Raw genomic sequence first — 25,652 nt, 5'->3', positions numbered from 1 at the left:
AGTTCCTAGGGCTTCCACTAGTTGTCAAGTCTTTAGAAAGAGTTTCAATCTGGTTTTTGCAAAAATGAGGTAGAAGTTGTGGTTTTTCTAAGTGACTCCCATTTTGGCTGTAGTGTTTCCATGTGCATGGACGAGAGCACGTTCTTTTTGTTTATCTCCGGTAAAGACAATAACAATACTCCATCTTAAATTTGATCATTTATTTACGTATTAGGGTACCTAAGGTTTGATTATAAACGTTGTTTGACTTGTTTAGAAGTTTATTTGTAACGTTTGGGATTAATTTTTTATGCATTTTGATGGAGGGAAACCGGTGGATTATTGACTGAAGCGCGCCAGCTAACTGAGTTTTTATGGATATAAAGAAGGACTTTATCGAACTAAAGGACAATTTGTGATATTATATTTGTGTAACTGGGACCTTTTGGAGTGCCAACATAAGAAGATCTTCAAAGGTAAGGCATTTATTATATCGCTATTTCTGACTTTCGTGTCACAACTGCCTGGTTGAAAAATTATTTTCATGCATTTGTATGCAGGGCGCTGTCCTCAGATAATCGAATGGTGTGCTTTCACCGTAAAGCCTTTTTGAAATCTGACACTGCGGCTGGATTAACAAGAAGTTAAGCTTTATTTTGATGTATTGTACGAATATTTTCATGAATATTAAACATTTATAATACTGTAGTTTGAATTTCGCACTCTGCAATTTCARCGGATGTTGTCAAGGTGTCCCGCTAGTGGCACGACTAGCCGTAACAGGTTTTAATAAAGGTATCACTAGTCCCTTTAAATAACACCACTTTAATAATGTTTACATAACCTACATTACTCATCTCATATATATATATATACTGTATTCTATACCATCTATTGCATCTTGCCTATGCCGCACGGCCATCGCTCATCCATATATTTATATGTACATATTCTCATTCACATCTTTACATTTGTGTGTATAAGGTAGTTGTTGTGAATTTGTTAGATTACTTGTTAGATATTACTGCATTGTCGGAACTAGAAGCACAAGCATTTCGCTACACTTGCATTAACATCTGCTTACCATGTGTATGTGACCAATAACATTTGATTTGATTTGGTTTGACATTGCAGTCTGAAGTCACGCAAAGAAACCTGTGGAGAAGTTCCGATGCAAATGAGGTGCTGAATCAACATCCACATTCAACTTTCATCGTTAGTGTGTTTTCAATATACACACCTACTAATTATATATTTTTCAGTATTAGGTCTAATATTTCTCAATTTTACTAACAAAACAGACGGAGAAGCTTGAAAAAGATTTCCAAGGAATCGAACTAAAAGGGGGAAAAAGGGGAGAAATAAATACAGATTAGTTGAATCTCACTAATGTGAAACCATAAACAACAACTCGATGAGCCAATCTCTGTATTGATTGAGCATGCCGCCAATGACCCTTTTACCACAGGAGGACCACCGTTAACTAGAGCTGATTATTGAGTGTGGTCACCTTTGACAATGGCCTATTCATATCAAGATATCACACAACCACAGCATTAAATCTGTCATCCATACACAGTACATGCTATAACAATATTGGGACAAAGTCCCTCTTCCAGTGAATGTAAAACCCATCAGTTGACAACATAATATCACAGTGTTAGCTTAAGGATATCTTCCTTATCTTCCTTAACTAATACAGATTGACAGCACATCCATATAAGCATCCCCACATACAGCCTAATTATGTTTGTAAATGCCATTGGAGCTCATCTATGACAGCTGTTGATATGATGATATGATATAGTGATAAAAAATATTATTAACATGATTTGCCTGAGTAATGCTGGCGCTCCACTCTTGGGGGTGTGACACAAATCACTAGCATTGCGTTGCATGATTCCACCACACACACATACAGTGAGCTCAAAGTATTGGGACAATAACACATTTTTTGTTGTTTTGGTTCTGTACTCCAGCACTTTGAATTTGAAATTATACAATGAATATGAGGTTAAAACAATAATGAGGGAGAAAGTTACAGAGGGATGAATATCATACCTCTAACCTCCCCTGTTATTGTAATGGTGAGAGGTTAGCATATCTTGGGGGTATGATATTAGTGCATCGGTAACTTTCTCACTCATCATTATTCACTATTCACTATCCGTAATCATAGTAGCATCCACGTTAATGAAGAAGTGTTTAGAAACATATTCTATTCTTATTAACAAAAACAGTGACCCCAAAATGACGCAATACATTATTTACCATTCATTTCTATTGGGCACAAAATAATCTGAAACACAACCAAAACAAACAGCAAATGCATCCAACAAGTTTGTAGAGTCACAAGCTTGATGTAATGATTGCGTGCTAGGAATATGGGACCAAATACTAAGCTTTTGACTACTTTAATACACATYTAAGTGAATATGTCCCAATAAAATGGGAGGACTATTTACAAAAAGTGCAGAAATTTCTAAATGGTTCACCCMAAAGTTGACAGTCTGAACTTTAACCTCATAGTCTTTATATAATTTAAATCCCAAGTGCTGGAGTACAGAGCCAAAATAACAAAACATTTGCTCACTGTATGTATCTCCGTGCGCACATACGAATACACACACACAATCTGTAAACTTCCGAGCCTAACTCATTTCAGTTCAGCAATACACTCACATTTTGCATTATGCAGAAGATCCATATATGTCAACATCACATACAGTAAACAAAATTAAGTCTCAATGTTACAAAACAATATGTTGATTTTCCTTACAGGTCAGAAATACATTACCAAGACCAACATATCTGGACACATACAGTACCAGTCAAAAGTTTGGACACACCTACTCATTTCAGGAATTTTCTTTATTTTTACTATTTTCTATATTGTAGAATAAGTGAAGACACCAAAACTATGAAATAACACATATGGAATCATGTAGTAACCKAAAAAGTTTTCAACAAATCAAAATACACTACCGTTCAAAAGGTTGGGTTCATTTAGAAATGTCCTTGTTTTTGAAAGAAAAGCTATTTTTTTGTCCATTAAAATAACATCAAATTGATCAGAAATACAGTGTAGACATTGTTAATGTTGTAGATGACTATTGTAGTTGGAAACCGCAGATTTCTTTTGCACCGGGGCCTCCCACTCCTCTTTCTATTCTGGTTAGAGCCAGCTTACACTGTTCTGTGAAGGGAGTAGTACACAGCGTTGTATGAGACCTTCAGTTTCTTGACAATTTTTCACATGGAATAGCCTTCATTTCTCAGAACAAGAATAGACWGACGAGTTTCAGAAGAAAGGTCTTTGTTTCTGGCCATTTTGAGCCTGTAATCGAACCCACAAATGCTGATTGCCCGGATACTCAACTAGTCTAAAGAAGGACAGTTTTATTGCTTCTTTAATCAGGACAACAGTTTCCAGCTGTGCTAACATAATTGCAATAGGGTTTTCTAATGATCAATTAGGCTTTTAAAATTATAAACTTGGATTAGTTAACACAACATGCCATTGGAACACAGGAGGGATGGTTGCTGATAATGGGCCTCTGTACGCCTATGTAGATATTCCATAAAAAATCTGCCGTTTCCAGCTACAAAAGTCATTTACAACATTAACGATGTTTACACTGTATTTCTGATCAATTTGATGTTATTTTAATGGACCGTTGCTTCATGGTGGGAACCACACATGCAGAGATCATCCGTTCACCTACTCTGCCTCTCAAAAACATGGCGGTTGGAAACAAAAATAAATAATTTGGACTCATCAGACCAAAGGACAGATTTCCACCGGTCTAATGTCCATTGCTCATGTTTCTTGGCCCAAGCAAGTCTCTTCTTATTATTGGTCTCCTTTAGTAGTGGTTTCTTTGCAGTAATTTGACCACAAAGGCCTGATTCATGTAGTCTCCTCTGAACAGTTGTTTTTGAGATGTGTCTGTTACTTGAACTCCGTGAAGCATTTATTTGGGCTGCAATCTGGGTCTTCCTTTCCTGTGGCGGTCCTCATGAGATCCAGTTCCATCATAACACCTGATGGTTTTTGTGACTGCACTTGAAGAAACTTTCAAAGTTCTTGAAATTGACTGACCTTCATGTCTTAATGTAYCGATGGACTCTTGTTTCTCTTTACTTACTCTCATTTCTTGCCATAATATGGACTTCGTCTTTTACCAAKWAGGGCTATCTTCTGTATACAACCCCTACCATGTCACAACACAACTGATTGGCTCAAACACATTAAGGAGGAAATAAATTCCACAAATTAAGTTTTAACAAGGCACACCTGTTAATTGAAATGCATTCCAGGTGACTACCTCATGAAGCTGGTTGAGAGAATGCCAAGAGTGTGCGAAGCTGTCCTCAAGGCAAAGTGTGGCTACTTTGAAGAATCTCAACTATAAAATATATTTTGATTTGTTTAGCCTTTTTTGGTTCTTACATGATTCCATGTGTAATTTCATAGTTTTGATGTCTTAACTATTATACTACAATGTAGAAAATAGTAAAAATAAAGAAAAACCCTTGAATGAGTAGGTGTGTCAACATTTGACTGGTACTGTACATTTCCAAAAATTTCTCTGTCAGCTTCAGGCGTGTTTGGACGATGACAAATTAATTGGATTATCAATGTGAAAATAAAACTGCCATAGAGGGCAATGATGATCCTCTAAAAAGGACACACTCCAAAGTTTTGCATCACAGTCGCTACAGTTGAAGTCAGAAGTTTACATACACTTAGGTTAGAGTCATTAAAACTCATTTTTCAACCACTCCACAAATTTCTTGTTTACAAACTATAGTTTTGGCAAGTAGGTTAAGACATCTACTTTGTGCATGACAAGTAATTGTTCCAACAGCTGTTTACAGGCAGATTATTTCACTTATAATTCACTGTATTACAATTCCAGTGGGTCAGAAGTTTACATACACTAAGTTGACTGTGCCTTTAAGCAGCTTGGAAAATTCCAGAAAATGATGTCATGGCTTTAGAAGGTTCTGATAGGCTAATTGACATAATTTGAGTCAATTGGAGGTGTACCTGTGGATGTATGAGTTTGAAGGCCTACCTTCAAACTCAGTGCCTCTTTGCTTGACATCATGGGAAAATCAAAAGATTTTCAGCCAAGACCTCAGAAAAAAAATGGTAGACCTCCACAAGTCTGGTTCATGCTTGGGAGCAATTTCCAAACGCCTGAAGGTAACATGTTCATCTGTACAAACAATAGTACGCAAGTTTAAACACCATGGGACCACGCAGCCGTCTGTCTCCTAGAGATGGACGTACTTTGGTGCGAAAAGTGCAAATCAATCCCAGAACAACAGCAAAGGACCTTGTGAAGATGCTGGAGGAAACAGGTACAAAAGTATCTATATCCACAGTAAACCGAGTCCTATATCGACATAACCTAAAAGGTCGCTCAGCAAGGAAGAAGCCACTGCTCCAAAACCGCCATAAAAAGCCAGACTACGGTTTGCAACTGCACATGGGGACAAAGATCGTACTTTTTGGAGAAATGTCCTCTGGTCTGATGAATCAAAAAAAGAACTGTTTGGCCATAATGACCATCGTTACGTTTGGAGGAAAAAGGGGGGGAGGCTTGCAAGCCAAAGAACACCATCCCAACCGTGAGGCACGGGGGTGGCAGCATCATGTTGTGGGGGTGCTTTGCTGAAGAAGGGACTGGTGCACTTCACAAAATAGATGGCATCATGAGGTAGGATAATGATGTGGATATATTGAAGCAACATCTCAAGACATCAGTCAGGAAGTTAAAGCTTGGTCCCAAATGGGTCTTCCAAATGGACAATGACCCCAAGCATACTTCCAAAGTTGTGGCAAAATGGCTTAAGGACAACAAAGTCAAGGTATTGAAGTGGCCATCACAAAGCCCTGACCTCAATCCTACAGATGTGTGGGCAGAACTGAAAAAGCATGTGCGAGCAAGGAGGCCAACAAACCTGACTCAGTTACACCAGCTCTGTCAGGAGGAATGGGCCAAAATTCACCCAACTTATTGTGGGAAGCTTGTGGAAGGCTACCCGAAACGTTTGACCCAAGTTAAACTATTTAAAGGCAATGCTACCAAATACGAATTGAGTGTATGTAAACTTCTGACCCACTGGGAATGTGATGAAAGAAATAAAAGCTGAAATAAATCATTCTCTCTACTATTACTCTGACATTTCACATTCTTAAAATAAAGTGGTGATCCTAACTGACCTAAAACGGAATTTGTACTTGGATTAAATGTCAGGAATTGTGAAAAACTGAGTTTAAATGTATTTGGCTAAGGTGTATGTAAACTTCCGACTTCAACTCTAGGTTTCCATCCAAATTGCAACAGAGTTTAATGCTAATATTTTAAAATCTGCATCAAACAATATGAAGTTTTGAGGATAAAATGCTGTGCGTGATGTAGTGCACAAAAAAATTACCTTTGCCGTAAAATATATTTACATTCACATTGTACTGAATATTAAATTAAATCGGTTTCCATCGCATTTTCAACTCTATTTATTGTTTTGTCACAGAAACTGTTGCATTATATAGCAAATGTGCCCACTCAGGTCTGGGCATATGCGCTCTAGCCAACAGCTCCTAGATACAGTGCGGGTAGGCTACCTACATTATGATATTATTATGGATAAGAGCAATATTATTTATATTTGTTTCCAAGCATCAATCATCATGTCACCAGAATAAGACCTGCCCTTTCTCGCATAATTCATTTTACCGACAGAAAAAGGTCCCACCATGTCATACGAACTAATTGTCTGTCGGCCTTTATAATCTTGTCCCGGCATTTCATGTTTCCATCAGCCCAGTCGTGACTTTTTTCATGCTTCAGGTAATTCATCCGCATGAAATGGCTAGATGGAAACGTGGTTTGTGTCATCATCTCACAACTTCCGAACACTACTCTCAGTCTCCAGTGCCTCAAAAGCCTCCTAATGACACTCTCGCAGACTGCCAATGCCGAAGCCTTGCCAAGATTTCCAGCACAATCAGTGATAGCACTAATTGAAATATCGGCCCTATCCCATTCCCTGCACCCAAACGGACCAGCGCTGGGCAGGCTCCCAGCAATCAGACATATAGGGATTAACTGCACTGACCATGTGCTAGCAAACGGCTAACTCTTCCATCTGGTCCACGATAACGGCCACCACTACAGTTCCGCTTCACTAGGACAGATCCAAATGCAAAAAAGGCACTTTTCCCACTGGTAGGGATGTTCGGCTGACAGAGAAAAGTATTGAGTGACGACGCCCAACTGTTAGGGTGGATGAGGACTGAAGAGACATTTGGGGCCATCTCGAAAGTGGCTTCCTTCCCTCATCTCCTCCCTTTCATCTATACTGAAAGACCTGGACAGATTATAACAATTGCTCAATATAGGTATCCACCATATTGCTTTGACCTATTCTCTGTGAAGGTTGCTAATAACGGGCCTCTGTATGCCTGTGTAGATACTCCATTAAAAATCTGCCGTTTCCAGCTCCAATAGTAATTTACAACATTAACAATGTCTACACTGTATTTCTGATCAATTTGATGTTATTTTAATGAACAAAAAAATGTGCTTTTCTTTAAACTGTCACGCCCTGACCACCAACGCTAGTTGCCCACCCTAACCCTCCTCATCTAGGTTCAGGTTTTGCGGTCGGAGTCCGCACCTTTGGGGGGGGGGGGGTACTGTCACGCCCTGTGTTTTAGGTTAGGGCGTGACTAGGGGGTTTTCTAGTTTTTATTTTCTATGTTGGTGTGAGTATGGTTACCAATTGGAGGCAGCTGATGATCGTTGCCTCTAATTGGGGATCATACTTAGTGTGGTCCTTTTTCCACCTGCGTTGTGGGATATTGTTTTATGTATGTGTGCTTATGTGCGCTACGATCTTTCACGTTCGTTATTTCTTTGTTGTTTTCTTGAAGTTTCAATATAAATAAAATGTGGAACTTTATGCACTCTGCGCCTTGGTCCGATTATTTATATAACGATCGTGACAAAAACAAGGACATTTCTAAGTGACACCAAACTTTTGAACGGTAGTGTATTTGTTTACTGAATATAAGCAAGTGATGTCTGCTAAATAATCAAGTTTATGGCGCAGTCATATAGCCTCGGCACCTACATAAAGCTGAGTGATTCACGTATTCATGGCTTTGGATCAAAATAAATAAGTACCAGCATTCTTTCTGATAGTCTTTAATAAAGAAATGTTTTGGTTATCCTGACCTGGACAACATGTATTATAGTCTCTAAAAATAAAAATATTACCACCGTCTCTTGCGCATGTCATTTTCCTTTCATAATTCATCCTTATTTACAAAGCGATTATTATTATTAGATTTTCTCACAGCACACATTTGTAAATCCCAAACTCTAAAAGTAATTGGAAAGATAGATACAAATGATTACAACAAAGAATGGAAACAAGATGCTTTATTTTTATTTACAGTAGTGATGGACAGCTGGAGGCATTTTAAAAACAGGTTTTCACAAGTGCACTGTAGTACTGTAGCAGGTGTAGCCCATCATGCAAACAATGTTTGCTATTAGCAGGACAATAGACTCTTCATAGCCCGGCTACTGTAGGTGTGTAAATCCCACAATTTGGTTTGAGTCATTGTCTGCACCTGGAGGAGAAAAAAAATACATTTAGCCTAACAGGTAACATCAGGTACAATACTAGAAATATACATGTAAATAGGCCTAAACATAACCAAATATTGCTATAATCCTACCTTGAAAGAAACAATGTGGTCCCAGAAATACCTCTTTGACATAAGGTCCAGCATATCGCTTGATGATTTCTTCCTCAAAGAAATTTCGAGCCATGATACCTGAAAAAGGAGGCAACAGTGAATTATTGTGGAACACATAGCAGTCCGTGAGGTGTAGGCTACAATATTTTATGTACATTTTGCTTTGTAAATAGCTAAACTTACTATAAAAAAATTAAATATGGGCCTGGTCCCTGGCGAAAAATTTCCACCCACACATGGAGTTTGAGGGGATGCTTGGGACTCAGCATGCTTGATCTTCTTCCTTTTTTCTGTAGCAATTTTGATGGCCTTTGCAGAGCGCATCTTCATCCATTAGTGAGTTGATCGCTTGAATAGTCTTGCTGGAAATGGAATACAACGTAAAAATGTGCAGCATACAGTAAATACCAGCAGTCGATTTATTTAAGCATTATTAGGCCTACTTTACAGTATTGTAGCCTACTGTACCTGTTAATTTTCCCAGGCTTTTGCATTCGGCGTAACACAGGCATCTGATGATAGTGTTTGCGAATAGCACTGTCCGTAACCAAAATCCCCAAGTCTACCAGTATTTTTGAAATGTCTCCAGTAGATTTCCCGTTCCTCCCGAAAGCCCTAGTCTGCTCACTTAAATGAATAGAGATCCTGGTCATCGTGCTACAGTATGTTGTTACAGCATACTCAAAGTGAGGACAATCGGCGTTCTGCTGTATACTTATGGCCCATTGTAACCTGAAAGTCACACCTTTCCAGTACTCCTCACCCCGCCCCACACTCCACCCTTAACATCCGAAAGAGAAACATTATCTGTGTGCAAAGATACGGGCAACAGCTGATGTATTGTCCAGAGCCAGGCGGTATTAGCGGAGAGTCACTCGTCATTGGCAGAGAGTCAGGCGGAGAATGATGCGTTGAAGAGGGCGGGGAACAAGCGCCATTACAGGATATTAGCAGGACAATACTCTTTCCATGAAGGGGAGTGGGGGAGAATTGTATTTTCAAATGTATTTCTTAGTTAGGTTGGCCGTGATTGTAAGTCCTTTAGGGCAGCGCACAATTGGCCCAGCGTCATTCAGGTTTGGCTGGTGTAGGCCATCATTGTACATAGAATTTGTTCTTAACTGACTTGCCTAGTTAAATAAAGGTCCGTTTGTGTATTGGTTAGACTACAATTAGGGTAGTCAACTCCCGACCGTCAAGTTGTACATCGCCACATTTTCCTAACGGAAATCCTGAGGGTTTCATTTTTCATTTTTCTTGCAATAGAAACACCAAAATATTAATCAAATGAATTAAGCACAATTTCTTAAAATCAATCCCATATACTATGTTGTTACAAAAAAAGGTTTTAAATTCTCTAGTACCACCAATATTGAAGAATGCGTCTCAAAGATGCCCTCTGGTGGTCAAACTAGCACTAACTAGCATGGCAACAATGGCTGACAATTAAATAACGTGCCATAGAATTCTGCGGCAGCCCGCAAGGTGTGCTGCAGTATGACGCAACTTTTACAGGAAGAACCACTGTTTGTACATTACATATAGGTAGTGGTAAAGTGACTAGGCAACAGGATAGATAAGAGACAGTATGTGGTGAGTGTGAAAGCATGTGTGTGTGTCGTGTGTGTGTGTGTGTGTGTGTGTGTTGGGGTGTCAGTGTAAGTATGTGTGGGTAGAGTCCAGTGTGTGTGTATAGAGTTAGTGCAAACAATGGTCAATGCAGGTAGCCATTTGATTAGTTATTTAGCAGTCTTATGGCTACCGCCATGCGATATCAGACAGAACAGTCTATGGCTTGGGTGGCTGGAGAAAGAAAAATGTGGGGCCTTCCTCTGTCACCACCTGGTGTAGAGGTCCTGGATGGCAGAACTCCATTGAGCATTCCTTTGACATGACAACCCATGAATGGCCTGCTCTGAAGTCGTCCTCTGCATGGATTATTCATCAGTCTTCCTGCTTTACTAAACCATACCACACGCCAAGTGACCACACCACTGAACTTGACAATGTTTGTTAGCAACTACTGTAGGGCTGGGTATTGCCAGGGACCTCACAATACAATATTATCACGATACTTAGGTGCCGATAAGATATGTGTTGCGATTCGACTGTGATTTTGTGATTTGATGTTCCAAACAGTTACAGCCAACTAGCGGAAAAATAATATTGCGATATTATCAAAACGATACGATATATTGTTAAAAAAGAATGTTCCGATATGTAACTGTATCGATTTTTCCCCCATCACTATTAGCAGCCTGAAATGTTGTGTGATTGAAAGTATTGTCGCCAGCTACTTGGTCCATGGTCACGTTGTTTCGCTATGTTTATTTGTCTCTATTTCTCAATCTAATATTTGCCATAACATGCAGTTGCCAACATAACGTTTCAGTTATTTATTGTATTCGAGTTCTTTCCTACATGTATACAAGAGGCAGATTTTTTGTAAAGAAAGGGAATGTCAAACGGATCACCTTCACCTGACTATCTCACGGTCGTCATACCAGAAATCTCCACAGAGTAGCTGACAAAGTGAGTTTAGAGACATTAATAACAGAAATCCTCACTGGCAAACTGTTCAAGCAGATTAAGAAAATATCTGATAATGTAAAAAAAATCTAGAGAAAAGCTCCAGAGAACAGCGGATAAAAAGATTACTGAAAGATTCAAATCTTTGTTTCATAGAATTTCCCCGAAATCTGTGTAACAACTGGAATGGAAGAATTTCAAATGCCATACAGCATAGCCAGCTGTGCTGCCCTGTTCTGAGCCAATTGTAATTTGTAAGTACCTCTTTGTGGCACCTGACCACGCAATTGAATAGCAGTCCAGGTGTGACAAAACTAGGGCCAGTATGAACTGCCTTGTTAATAGTGCTGTTAAGAAGGCAGAGCAGTGCTTTATTATGGACAGACTTCTTAGCGAGCTTAGCTACTGTTGTATCAATATGTTTTGTCCATGACAGTTTACAATCCAGGGGAACTCCAAGTAGTTCAGTCAATTTCCAAATCATTCATTACAAGATTTAGCCGAGGTTTACGGTTTTGTGCCACTAACTGCAGCTCTTTGTTGTCAGACCCCGGTGGCTTGTCATTATTGATAGACAACAATATTTTTTCACCGCTTTCACACTCACTTTACAGAATTCAAAAGTACAATGCTTGTCTTTCATAATTTTGTCAGATATACTTGGATGTGTAGTGTCAGCTTTTGTTGCTGGCATGTCATGCCTAAGTTAGCTAATGTTGCCAATGATTCATCTGATTCAATGAATGATGGAGTTTGCCTTTTTGCCCAAGATTTTATTTTAAGTGCTCCAAAGCTTTTTACCATCATTCTTTATATCCATTATTTTTGTTTCATAGAATAATTTCTTGTTCTTTTTATTTAGTTTAGTCACATGCTTACTCAATTTGCAGTACGTTWACCAATCGAATGTGCTGCCAGATTTATTTGCCCTACCTTTTGCCTCATCCCTCTCAACCAATTTTTCAATTCCTCATCAATCCAAGGGGTATTAACAGTTTTTACAGTCATTTTCAAATAAAAAAATTTAACAATTGTCACATGTGCCGAATACAACAGGTGAAATGCTTACTCACGAGACCCTAACCAACAATGCAGTTAAAAAAAGAATAAGAGTAAGAAATACAAGTAACACGTAATTAGAGCAGCAGTAAAATAACAATAGCGACACTWTATACAGGGGGGTACCGGTAAAGAGTCAATGTGCAAGAGCACCAGTTAGTCGAGGTTATTGAGGTAATATGTACATGTAGGTAGAGTTATTAAAGTGATTATGCATAGATGATAACAGAGAGTAGCAGTGGTGTAAAAAAAGGGGGTGGGGAGAAATAAAAATAGTCTGGGTAGCCATTTGATTAGATGTTCAGGAGTCTTATGGCTTGGGTGTAGAAGCTGTTTAGAAGCCTCTTGGACCTAGACTTGGCGRRCTGGTACCGCTTGCCTTGCGTTAGCAGAGAGYACAGTCTATGACTGGGGTGGCTGGGGTCTGACKATTTTTAGGGCCTTCCTCTGACACCGCCTGGTATAGAGATCCTGGATGGCAGGAAGCTTGGCCCCGGTGATGTACTGGGCCGTATGCACTACCCTCTGTAGTGACTTGCGGTCAGAGGCCGAGCAGCTGCCATACCAGGCAGTGATGCAACCAGTCAGGATGCTCTTGATGGTGCAGCTATAAAACCTTTTGAGGATCTGAGGACACATGCCAAATCTTTTCCGTCTCCTGAGGGGGAATAGGTTTTGTCGTGCCCTCTTCACGACTGTCTTGGTGTGCTTGGACCATGTAAGTTTGTTGGTGATGTGGACACCAACAAACTTGAAGCTCTCAACCTGCTCCACTACAGCCCTGTCGATGAGAATGAATGCATGCTCGGRCCTCTTTTTCCTGTAGTCCACAATCATCTCCTTTGTTTTGATCACGTTGAGGGAGAGGTMGTTATTCTGGCACCACACAGCCAGGTCTCTGACCTCCTCCCTATAGGCTGTCTTGTCGTTGTCGGTGATCAGGCCTACCAGMGTTGTCATCGGCAAACTTAATGATGGTGTTAGAGTCGTGCCTGACTGTGCATTCATGAGGGAACAGGGAGTACAGGAGGGGACTGAGCACGCACCCCTGAGGGGCCCCTGAGTTGAGGATTAGCGTTGCGGATGTGTTGTTACCTAACCTTACTACCTGGGGGTGGCCCGTCAGGAAGTCGTAGGATCCAGTTGCAGAGGGAGGTGTTTAGTCCCAGGGTCCTTAGCTTATTGATGAGCTTTGAAGGCACTATGGTGTTGAACGCTGAGCTGTAGTCAATGAATAGCATTCTCACATAGGTGTTCCTTTTGTCCAGGTGGGAAAGGGCAGTGTGGAGTGCAATAGAGATTGCATCATCTGTGGATCTATTAGGGKGATATGCAAATTGCAGTGGGTCTAGGGTTTCTGGGATAATGGTGTTGATGTGAGCCATTACCAGCCTTTCAAAGCACTTCATGGCTATGTCCAGGTGGGAAAGGGCAGTGTGGAGTGCAATAGAGATTGCATCATCTGTGGATCTATTAGGGCGATATGCAAATTGCAGTGGGTCTAGGGTTTCTGGGATAATGGTGTTGATGTGAGCCATTACCAGCCTTTCAAAGCACTTCATGGCTATGTCCAGGTGGGAAAGGGCAGTGTGGAGTGCAATAGAGATTGCATCATCTGTGGATCTATTAGGGCGATATGCAAATTGCAGTGGGTCTAGGGTTTCTGGGATAATGGTGTTGATGTGAGCCATTACCAGCCTTTCAAAGCACTTCATGGCTACCGACTTGAGTGCTACGAGTCGTTACCTTAGTGTTCTTGGGACTATGTTGGTCTGCTTAAAACATGTTGATATTACAGACTCGGACAGGGATAGGTTGAACATGTCAGTGAAGACACTTGCCAGTTGGTCAGAGCATACTTGCAGTACACGTCCTGGTAATCCGTCTGGCCCTGAAGCCTTGTGAATGTTGACCTATTTAAAGGTCTTACTCACATCGGCTGCGGAGAGCGTGATCACACAGTCTTCCCAGAACAGCTGGTGCTCTCATGCATGTTTCAGTGTTATTTGCCTCGAAACGAGCATAGAAGTAGTTTATCTCGTCTGGTAGGTTCGTGTCACTGGGCAGCTTTCGGCTGTGCTTCTCTTTGTAGTCTAATGGTTTGCAAGCACTGCTACTGTCACGCACTGACCTTAGAGAGCTGTTTTATTTCTCTATTTGGTTAGGTCAGGGTGTGATTTGTGGTGYGCATTCTATGTTGTCTTTCTTTGTTTTTGGCCGAGTATGGTTCCCAATCAAAGGCAGCTGTCTATTGTTGTCTCTGATTGGMAATCATACTTAGGCAGCCCTTTTTCCCACTTTCTGTTGTGGGATCTTGTTTTTGTTAGTTGCTGGTTTAGCGCTACAATACTTTACGTGTCGTTTATCTTTCTTGTTTTTTTGGAATTTAATAAATTCAAAATGTACGCCCACCTTTGTCTCATTCCGACGACAGCCGTAACAGCCACATCTTACGAGTGTTAGAGCCGGTGTAGTACGATTCGATCTTAGTCCTGTTGTAACGATGTACGCTGAGAGTCTGGAAGCAAGTTCAGGGAGTGAATACATTTAATTAATAAATGAACAAAACAAGAAACACGCGCACCGACATAGAACAGGAACAATGACGACTGGGGAAGAAACCAAAGGGAGTGACATATATAGGGCAGGTAAGTGTCATTATGCGCCTAACGCTGGTGACAGGTGGGGAGGTGGGGATTTAAGGGGAAACAATTAAATGTCTTGGAATGGCTTAGTCAAAGCCCAGACCTCAATCCAATTGAGAATCTGTGGTATGACTTAAAGATTGATGTATACAAGCGGAACCCATCCAACTTGAAGGAGCTGGATCAGTTCATCTTTGAAGAATGGGCAAAAATTCCAGTGGCTAGATGTGCCAAGCTTATAGAGACAAACCCCAAGAGACTTGCAGCTGTAATTACTGCAAAAGGTGGTTCTACAAAGTATTGACTTTGGGGGGTGAATAGTTACGCGCGCTCAAGTTTTCCATTTTTTTGTCTTATTTCTTGTTTGTTTCATAATACAAAATATTTTGCATCTTCAAAGTGGTAGYCATGTTGTGTAAATCAAATGATACAAACCCCCCAAAAATGAATTTTAATTCCAGTTTGTAAGGCAACAAAATAGTAAAAATTCCAAGGGGGTGAATACTTTCACAATCCACTGTACTAGGGTTAGTTACAAACAGCACAGGAATGAAATCATCAACATGTATTGATCACATCTTTACTAATGCTGCAGAAAGTTGCTTTAAAGCAGTATCCAAATCCATAGGATGTAGTGATTACAATATAGTAGCTACTACAATATAGTAGCCATTCACCCTCTTGCTGCAGTTGTAGCTCTTCTTGATCAGCACCACGTCAGGAATATGACTAGGGTTCACCTTGTTCAGAAACTTGTCAGTAACATTGGAATTGGCAAAGTCATGTRGAGCAGCTGGCCCAGGTAGTTGCGACAGTGGTACTGCTGAGCCGTGTCCATCTCTGAGGTCTTCTYCACTCACACCTCAGCCAGGATGTGCTTATTGGACCTTATGCCTGCTCCCGCCCCCAGCTTCTGGTTCCTGATGACGTCAGTACCCATGACAATAAACTCCTCCAGTTGCCGTGGACTAACGAGGCTGTTGAATGGGTTGCGCCAGTATGTGCCTCTGTCCACCTCAGCAATCTGCAGGGTGTTGGGGTCGACGGGGTAGATAGTGCTGGTGACTCAGGCACACACACACGGCCCATGTTCCCCAGGCTCTGAGCCAGACTATAACTTGATTGGAGCTATAACTTGGAGATATAACTCTGAGCTATAACTTGATTGGAGGTAAATGACAATTGAAGGACAACCATTTCTGTAGCACTCCACCAATCAGGCCTTTATGGTAGAGTGGCCAGACAGAAGCCACTCCTCAGTAAAAGGCACATGACAGCCTGCTTGGAGTTTGCCAAAAGGCACCTAAAGGACTCTCAGACCATGAGAAACAAGATTATCTGGTCTGATGAAACCAAGATTGAACACTTTGAATGCCAAGTGTCATGTCTGGAGGAAATCAGGCACCYTCCCTACRGTGAAGCATGMTGGTGGCAGCATCATGGTGTGGAGATGTTTTACAGCAGCAGGGACTGGGAGACATGTCAGGATCGAGGTAATGATGAACMGAGCAAAGTACAGAGTGATCCTTGATGAAAATCTGCTCTGTAGCGTTCAGGACCTCAGACTGGGGCGAAGGTTCACCTTCCAACAGGACAACAACCCTAAGCACACAGCCAAGACAATGCAGGAGTGGCTTCAGGACAAGTCTCTGAATGTCCTTGAGTGAACCAGCCAGAGCRCAGACTTGAACTCGATGAAACATCTCTGGATAGACCTGAAAATAGCTGTGCAGCGACCCTCCCCATTCAATCTGAAAGAGCTTGAGAGCATCTGCAGAGAAGAATGGGAGAAACTCTCCAAATACAGGTGTGCCAAGCTTGTAGCGTCATGCCCAAGAAGACTCGAGGCTGTAATCGCTGCCAACGGTGCTTCAACAAAGTACTGAGTAAAGGAGCTGAATACTTGACACTACCGTTCATAAGTTTGGGGTCATTTATACATTTTTGTCCATTAAAATAACATCAAATTGATTAGAAATACAGTGTAGACATTATTAATGTTGTAAATGACTATTGTAGCTGGAAACGGCAGATTTTTRTATGGAATATCTACAAAGCTGTACAGAGGCCCCTTATCAGCAACCATCACTCCTGTGTTCCAATGGCATGTTGTGTTAGCTAATCCAAGTTTATCATTTTAAAAGGCTAATTGATCATTAGAAAACCCTTTTGCAATTATGTTAGCACAGCTGAAAACTGTTGTGATGATTACAGATGCAATAAAACTGSCRRTCWTTAGACTAGTTGAGTATCTGGAGCATCAGCATTTGTGGGTTCGATTATAGGCTCAAAATGGCCAGAAACAAAGAACTTTCTTCTGAAATTCGTCAGTCTATTCCTGTTCTAAGAAATGAAGGCTATTCCATGCAAGAAATTGCCAAGAAACTGAAGATCTCGTACAACGTTGTGTACTACTCCCTTCACAGAACAGCGCAAACTGGCTCTAACCAGAATAGATAGAGGAGTGGGAGGCCCCGGTGCAGAACTGAGCAAGAGGACAAGTACATTGGAGTGTCTAGTTTGAGAAACAAACGCCTAACAAGTCCTCAACTGGCAGCTTCATTAAATAGTACCTGCAAAACACCAGTCCCAATGTCAACAGTTTAGAGGCGACTCCGGGATGCTTTAGGAAATAAATGTTGATCATTTAGTATGCCCAACTGTTGTCTGCGAAGCTCTCAAAGAATATATGAGAGGTTGTATGATGTCTTAKTCTTCCCCAAAGAAAAAGAAGACCATAACGAATTAGAAATACTAGAACAGAAAATTCACAACTTAGAAAGAAAACACAGTTKGATAGAAATGCTAGCACACTTCAACAGTTGATACTTTGAAGCTTGAATATAACACCTGATCTGCAGAGATTGCTGCCATGGAATCAAAGCAACATTACGTTTAGCAAGGTGTAAATTCACCTTTAATTTATTAGCAAATTAAAGAGGAAGAGGAATGAACCATCCAAATCCCAGATGGTAGCATAACAATGGATCCTTCTGAAATCAGCTCAGTCTTTAATAAAACATTTTATCACAAACTGTATCAATCCAAAAAACAGAAGTTCAAAGGAGGATATAGACAATTTCCTTAAGGCCATTTTACCAATAAGTGAACAAGAGAAAATGTATATTGATAAAAAKCCCAGGTGAATTGTTGGAGGCCATCAATAATCTCCAAAATGGGAAATCTCCTGGTACTGATGGATTCCCAGTGGAATTGTATAGACACTTTCATCCCAAATTACTAAAGCCTATGTTACTTATGCTCATAGCATCTTGACAGAAAATGTACTTCCCCAGTCACTGTTTGGCTATAATCACCCTACTTTAAAAGAAGATAAGGATCCATTGTCATGCAGATCCTTCCAACCAGTATTCCTCTTGAATGTGGATTACAAAATCATTGCTATGGTATTGGCTTTTTGTATAGAAACAGTAATACAAAAATAAATTTACTCAGATCAAAAATGGTTTATACGGAAGAGGATGTCTTCAATCAACCTCAGCCGTTTTTCCATATAATTCATCATACTAAGAACTCGAACTCTCCAAAAGAGGCAGTATCAATAGATGCTAAAAAGCATTTGATAGGGTGGAATGGGCAAGTTTGGTTTTGGTGTTGTATTTCTTTCCTGGATTGAGCTATTGTACAAATCCCTGTAACATCTATACAAACAWATTGACAGATCTCTGAATCATTTAAGTTATCAAGAGGGACAAAACAGGGATGCTCTTTGTCTAGTTATGTATTTCCTTTGCCAGATCCCCTAGCGTCAATAATTATAACTCATGGCTCAATCTGGGGCATAGAGATTGGTGATCAACATGTGATATCATTGTATGCAGATGTCATTTTACTTTATTTATCTGAACAAGAACATTCTCTATAWTTTATTTGACTACTGTTGGACACATATGGTTCGGTATCAGGATTCAAAGTGAATTGGGAGAACTAAAATAATTCCTCATTTCTAATTATGACTTCTCAAYTTTAGAAAGTCAATTTAAGTGGAAATGGACAAAGACACATGTGAWATATCTGGGTGTACTGATACCATCCATTCTGGAAGAGACATATACATTTTATCATTTTCCTTTTAGATCAAATTGAATCTGATGTTCAGAGATGGAGATCTTTCCCTATTTCTATGTTAAGTAGGGTCAAAATAATCAAAATTAATATACTACCAAGGTTGATGTATTTATTCCAGGCTCTGCCAGTTTAAATTCCAACCAACTTTTTGAATAAATAAACGGCCTGCTCTCCAACTTTATTTGGAGTGGAAAGATCTAAAGAGTCAATTTGACTGTTTTAGACTTACCCTATAAAGCTGAAAGTCTTGAACTACCTCTTGTAAAGATGTATTACTGGGCTGCACAACTGCGTTCACTTAAACAATGGACAGCAGACTATCCTTGTGCATGGAGGAGTATCAAAGCCATACATGTTTTACCTTATGATCTCAAATATATTCACCAATTTGGGTCCAATGTGTTGAAGAAAAAAACAGACCATCCAATGATTCTCAATTCCATTCGTATTTGGGACAATTTACATAAATTCATGAGGTGGAGAGAATTGATATTGCCAGATACCCCTATTTGGAATAACCCCACCTTACCTCCAGTGTTGACAACACCTTTAAYTCTTGATTCCAAAGTGGCATCATGAATTTTGAACATGTGTACTATGAAGGATCTCTACTGTTATTCAATCAATTACAAAAAAGATTTGGATTATCCAAGGTCAYTTTTTTAAGTACTTAAAAACAAATCATATCAAATTGTGTTGGTCACATACACATATTTAGTAGATGTTATTGCGGGTGTAGTGAAATGCTTGTGTTCCTAGCTCCAACAATGCAGTAGTATCTAACAGTGGGGTAGTATCTAAAAATGATTCACAACAATACACACATCTAAAAATTAAATAATGGAATTAAGAAATATAAATATTCGATTGAGCAATGTTGGAGTGGAATTGACAAAAATATAGTAGAATAGAATACAGTATATACATTATTTAAACATTATTAAAGTGGCTTGTGTTCCATTATTAAAGTGGCCAGTGATTCCAAGTCTATGTATATAAGGCAGCAGCCTCTAAGGTGCAGGGTTGTGTAAACGGCTAGAAGCCGGCTAGTGATGGCTATTTATTAACAGTCTGACGACCTTAAGATAGAAGCTGTTTTTCAGTTTGCCGTCAGTAATGTGTACGCTGAGGAGCTTTCCACCTTCTTCACTGCGGTCCCGCTGATGTGAATAGGGGCATGSTCCATAAACACTCCAGCCAGCTCTTCTGCGCATGCTCTGAGGACGTGGCTAGGGATGCAGTCTGCACCAGCAGCCTTGTGAGGGTTAACACGTTTAAATGTTTTACTCAGGTCGGCCATGGAGAACCAGAGCCCACAGTCCTTGGGAGTGGGCCATTACAGTGGCACTGTGTTATRCTCAAAGCAGGCGAAGAAGGTGTTTAGCTTGTCCGGGAGCAAGACGTCGGTGTTCSCGACGTGGCTGGTTTTCCCTTTGTAATCCGTGATTGTCTATAGACCCTGCCACATATGTCTCGTGTCTGAGCCGTTGAATTTCGACTTCACTTTGTCTCTGTACTGACGTTTTGCCTGTTTGATTACCTTACGGAGGGAATAACTACACTGTTTGTATTCCACCATATTCCTAGTCACCTTGCCATGGTTAAATGAGGTGGTTCGTGCTTTCAGTTTTGCGCGGATGCTGCCATCTATCCATGGTTTCTGATTTGAGTAGGATTTAATAGTCACAATTGGAACAACATCCGCAATACACTTTCTGGTGTTATTCTCAGAGGCTACCCGGAACATATCCCAGTCCGCGTGATCAAAACAATCTTGAAGCATGGATTCCGATTGGTCAGACCAGCATTGAATAGACCTTAGCATGGGTACTTCCTGTTTGAGTTTCTGCCTATAGGAAGGGAGCAGCAAAAAGCAGTATGGCTGAATGGACGGGGACAGTATATCCAGAGAGAGCCATGTTTCCGTGAAACAGAGTATGTTACAATCCCTGGTGTCGATCTAGAAGGAGATCCTCACCCTGAGCTCATCTACTTTATTATCCAGAGACTGAACATTACCYAGTCATATACACAGAAGTGGTGGAGGGTGTGCACGCCACCTGAGTCGGACTACAATCCACTCCGAATATCTTGTCTCCGCCAGGGGTGTTTTGGAGCAGCCTCTGGAATAATTTTAATTGCCCTGGGGGGTACGAACATAGGATCCAATTTGGGAAAGTTTTATTTCTGGTTGTAATGCTGGTGAGTTACTGGCGCTCTGATATCCAAAACGTATTTCCCGCTGTGTGTAATAACACAAAACAAATTCTGGGCTAATAATGTAAGCAATAACACACAAAAAAACGAAATACTGCAAAGTTGCTTAAGAGCTAGAAGCAGAGCGCCATATCTGTCGSCGTCATCTTATCTGTCTTATCTTACAACTCAGAAATATTTTTGAATTACCAAAAGAAGATGATTTCCAAGTTATATCAAGGGTTGATTGAKACTCTACCTGATGGTTCAGAACCTATAAGGAAAAAATGGGAAACAGATCTAAAGTAAGAAATTGAGGAGAATCATTGGTCACAGATACTATATTTGAAATGAACAATCTAGCTATATACCYTTAGAYAATMTGTTCTTAACTGACTTGCCTAGTTAAATAAATAAAATGGATGCAGTATCTTGGCAAAGGAGAAATGCTCACTAACAGGGATGTATATACATTTGTGCACAAAATTTTATTGAAATAAGCTTTTTATGCGTATGGAACATTTCAGGGATCTTTTATTTCAGCACATGAAACATGGGACCAACACTTTACATGTTGCGTTTAAGTTTTTGTTCAGTGTATATTATAAACTTAAACAAAAAAAACAAAATTGGSAAACCATATGTTGATCACCTTGGGGAATGTGTTGTACAGTGGGAGTTTTGTGTTGTTTGTGGGGCGCTGTGGAAAAACAATAAAAAATAATACAAATAATAACAATAACAATAATGTGGCGTAATGACAGTGCAGCATGTTTTTCTTTCCAGAAAGCGCAGAGCCAACTGCAACAAGGACGGGGCAAATTCAGCACATTGAAATTCCCGCGAAGACATATTTAACGGCTTTAGAATGCAATTTGTGCACACGGTAAATTAATATGGATTTGAGGTGAAGGGTTTATGTTAATTCATTAAATGTCTTTGGTTTGGAAAAGCTGCAAGAAGCAAATATTTGGAATCTTTTCACATCATATTTCTTAGCTATTTACTGATAAAATATCGACATCCCATTTGAATAGTGAGTTTTATGGCAGTCAATAGCATTGTCAATGTCATGCCTAAGGGTAGGCCTAAGCACTGTGAATATTTTTCCTGATAATTATCAGATTCTATATGTGACCAACCAGGGTTTGTCTCCTGCGTGCCACAAGACTGTGTTAGTTCCCTGAGCTAAAGCTTAGACATTCACTCGGGGAGCTAACACAAGTCAGGTCTCAGACAAGGTTGCTCATCATGCAATCGGGTTTACAGACCATCTCTGATGCATACCTGATGGTGTTTCAATAGACAGTATTATATATGATTGGATTTAAATGACAAAGAAGTGTCTACAGAGCACAAGCACATCAACAAGTTACAAACATGTATGAGTGTTGAAATACTGTGCTATAATACTGTAATGCTGCGACAATAAATTGTCCCAAACAACAGTGACAAATGTCCCACTATTATAACTATGACCTCTAAAAACCTCTCACTTATAATTTGCGCCTTCAGGAAATGAGCAAGCCCTGTTGTTATTTTGATGAAACGGGCAAAGTGGCAATTTCACATCTGGGTAGTAACCGGTGTAAATTATTCACGATCCTCATCTGCACCTAATTTGCTTAATAACATATTGTGCTGGGAAGCACAGGGGAAGTGTCACTTTGGAAAAATGAGGGCGAACCCAATAAGATGGCACTTTCTTGCAACAAAATTGCACAACTTAAAGCAAAGGAAAATAATAGGTAATTTCTGGGGTTCTACTGTATAACTTCCTCACTTTTCAATGTGAATTGGTCATGTTCCTCTTTCTCGTCAAATTTTAAACATCACTTTTCAATGCAGATTGGTCAGATTTGGCTAGTAATAGTGTTCCATCTGTGTGTTATGCTCATTGATTAATTTTTCAAAAGCACTATAAGGTATTATGTGCATTGTGTACAAAGAGATGGGCACAGTGGGCATAGACTGACAGGCACTTAATTTAACCCTAAGTCGCTCTGGATAAAAGCGTCTGCTAAAATGTACAAATGTAAACTTTTCACAGGGAGGGCGCACTAAAACAGCATATTTTGCCAGCKTATTTTGCCAGGGGAGGTGATCTCTATTTAGTAGCCTTGTTATAAGAAAAGGACACTCTACCCATCAGCAAGGATCTTCATGTCTTTTCACATGGGAAGCTTAACACCCTCACAATGCTTACCCCCCCCGCACTCTCGGTTGGAAGTCGAACAACAGCTGTTGCTCCAAATTTCGATTTAACCACCAATAATTCTCGCCTTTGGCTGAGGCAGGCTGGTGGAAGGACTGGGGGACACAATAGACTGGACCTGCGAGGATCTTGGCCGGAGCGCCACAGGAATATGTGCTGCATCCTGGCAACGCTCGGACAGATCTGCCTCGGAGCCACACAGAGAGGCTCAAGGGAGAGGAGGGGGAAGAGGGAGGGGGTAGAGGGGAGGAAAACACAAGCTTGCTCAGCCTCCTAGACAACGAGGCACAGCCTTGCCACTTGTGCTCATCTAATGCACTCAATTCTCAACACACAGAGCCGAGTGGTTGGAGGGGGAAATTGTCATAGGGCTGTTTTCCACAAAGGACATCCCTGTCCTCTACACATTGTTGTGGCTCTCTAATGAGCCATCATGAGAATGCCAAGGCAAGTGAGAATGGGATACATTAGACAATGTAGGCTAGTGGATGAGCAGTTTGGTAATCTTCTTTTTTGTGTAAGTGACATACGGTATGCCACTTACAAAAAAAAAACAGATTACCAAACTGCTCATCCACTAGRCTACATTGCCTAATGTGTCCCATTCTCACTTGCCTTGGCATTCTCATGATGGCGCATAAGAAGACAGGTGATTAAATTAGATTGATGGAGTCTATAACATTTCCATTTTAGTCCATACTCTTATCCAGAGGGACTTGCAGGACCGATTAGGGATAAGTGCCTTGCTCACGGGAATATCGACCGATTTTTCACCTAGTCGGCTCGGGGATTTGAACCAGCGTTCTTTCCGTTACTGGCCAAACACTCTCTAGGCTACCTACCGCCCCAGGTAAAAAGATTCTACTGTATTTACAAAAATATTAAAACATATGGACTATGTGAAGAAGCAACTTGTTGGCTAATAGAAAAACATGCAGTGAAGCTGCCCACAACAATTAGGCCTACAGAGAAAACATTAGAAGCATGCCACATGTCACTAATAAAGTAGGCTAGGATACTCCCTCAATAGCAAATGTCGCATTTCCAATCACGGGGGTTGCCTGTGAGGGCTAACACGGCTTAACTTCGATGGCCTGAACACGTTGTAGATGCGGATTAACCACTAATACTTAATCAACTTTACGCAAAGTCCTCCTGTCAGAGTGCAATTTACAATGCGTCAATAAGCTCGGCGGTTAGAGTCACAAGGTGCATCAAGAGACACGGACGAATTGCTGCATCAGAGAACCAATGATAGGGAACATATTCATAATGTAGCCTTAATTGGGTTTACAAGCACTTGGAGCTATACTAGTGAGACAAACCTCGAAATTGCTTGATGACTAAGGCCACCAACATCATGACAGTCAAGTCCCACACTAATCGCTTGGTCTACGCTGCCACTTTTTTTGGCATGTGATGTCAAATCTCGGATCCACGCAATATGTAAGGGTTCTACAATAGCCTATATAAAAAGCGCGCGCATCTCTAGAAGAGGTGCGCGCTAACCTAATATATGCTACATGATAATGCAATAGCTATTACACTAATGGCACCTGCCATTTCTCCAGCAAAATTAAAATAGCCTACCTTGTTGAATCAGAAGAATGGTCATTCCGGTCAGCAAAACCCAGAACATAGGATTCTTCATGGTGATTTGACGGGTCGTTTATCTGTGTAGTAGTAGAAGATGTTGTTGTCGCTCGGATATAGGCTACTACAAACGCAAATCCTGGGAAAAGTGAAGTGTACCAGACTATGTCCCGGGTCCCTCTGACTGTAAAGCAGCCACCAACACAAGCAGTACCAAGTCCCTCCTTCACTAATGTATTGGTCGTGATTTGTAAGAGGCTGCTTGGATAGGCTTCCAGTGGCTTACAAAGACGCTGCTGTCCAGGAGCCTCATTTATCAAAGGTGCGTGCGCACAAACATACTCTAAATCTTGTGTGCYCCAGTTTTCCCGCAAAGGTTGGTATTTATCAGTTTTGAACTTGAAGGGAAGTGTACATATCTCCACGCCAATCTCACACTATTCGTCCGCACAACTTCTAGAAGGTTTATCAGCTGTATTGCAAGCAAATATGCTTATTGTTCGTTTGGGGGAAATGGGAGGTGTTTGATGGACAGGGGATTATAATAATTTTAGGCAAAAACATT

General features: G+C 40.5%; 1 protein-coding gene across 1 annotated transcript in view; it reads right to left on the bottom strand.

Annotated features, from left to right (window-relative positions):
- LOC111981966 (opioid-binding protein/cell adhesion molecule-like) overlaps nucleotides 1-25,361 on the bottom strand; it is a 530,412-nt gene extending 505,051 nt beyond the window's left edge. Inside the window, exon 1 of the mRNA XM_024013471.2 lies at nucleotides 25,085-25,361. Within this exon, the coding sequence (XP_023869239.1) occupies nucleotides 25,085-25,145 (61 nt within the window). The 5' untranslated portion in view covers nucleotides 25,146-25,361. The remainder of the gene's footprint in view (nucleotides 1-25,084) is intronic.
- Nucleotides 25,362-25,652: the final 291 nt, after the last annotated feature.

This window comes from Salvelinus sp. IW2-2015, linkage group LG20, assembly GCF_002910315.2.
Source record: "Salvelinus sp. IW2-2015 linkage group LG20, ASM291031v2, whole genome shotgun sequence".
NCBI classification, from domain to species: domain Eukaryota; kingdom Metazoa; phylum Chordata; class Actinopteri; order Salmoniformes; family Salmonidae; genus Salvelinus; species Salvelinus sp. IW2-2015.
This window is presented reverse-complemented; position numbering and strand designations above follow the sequence as displayed.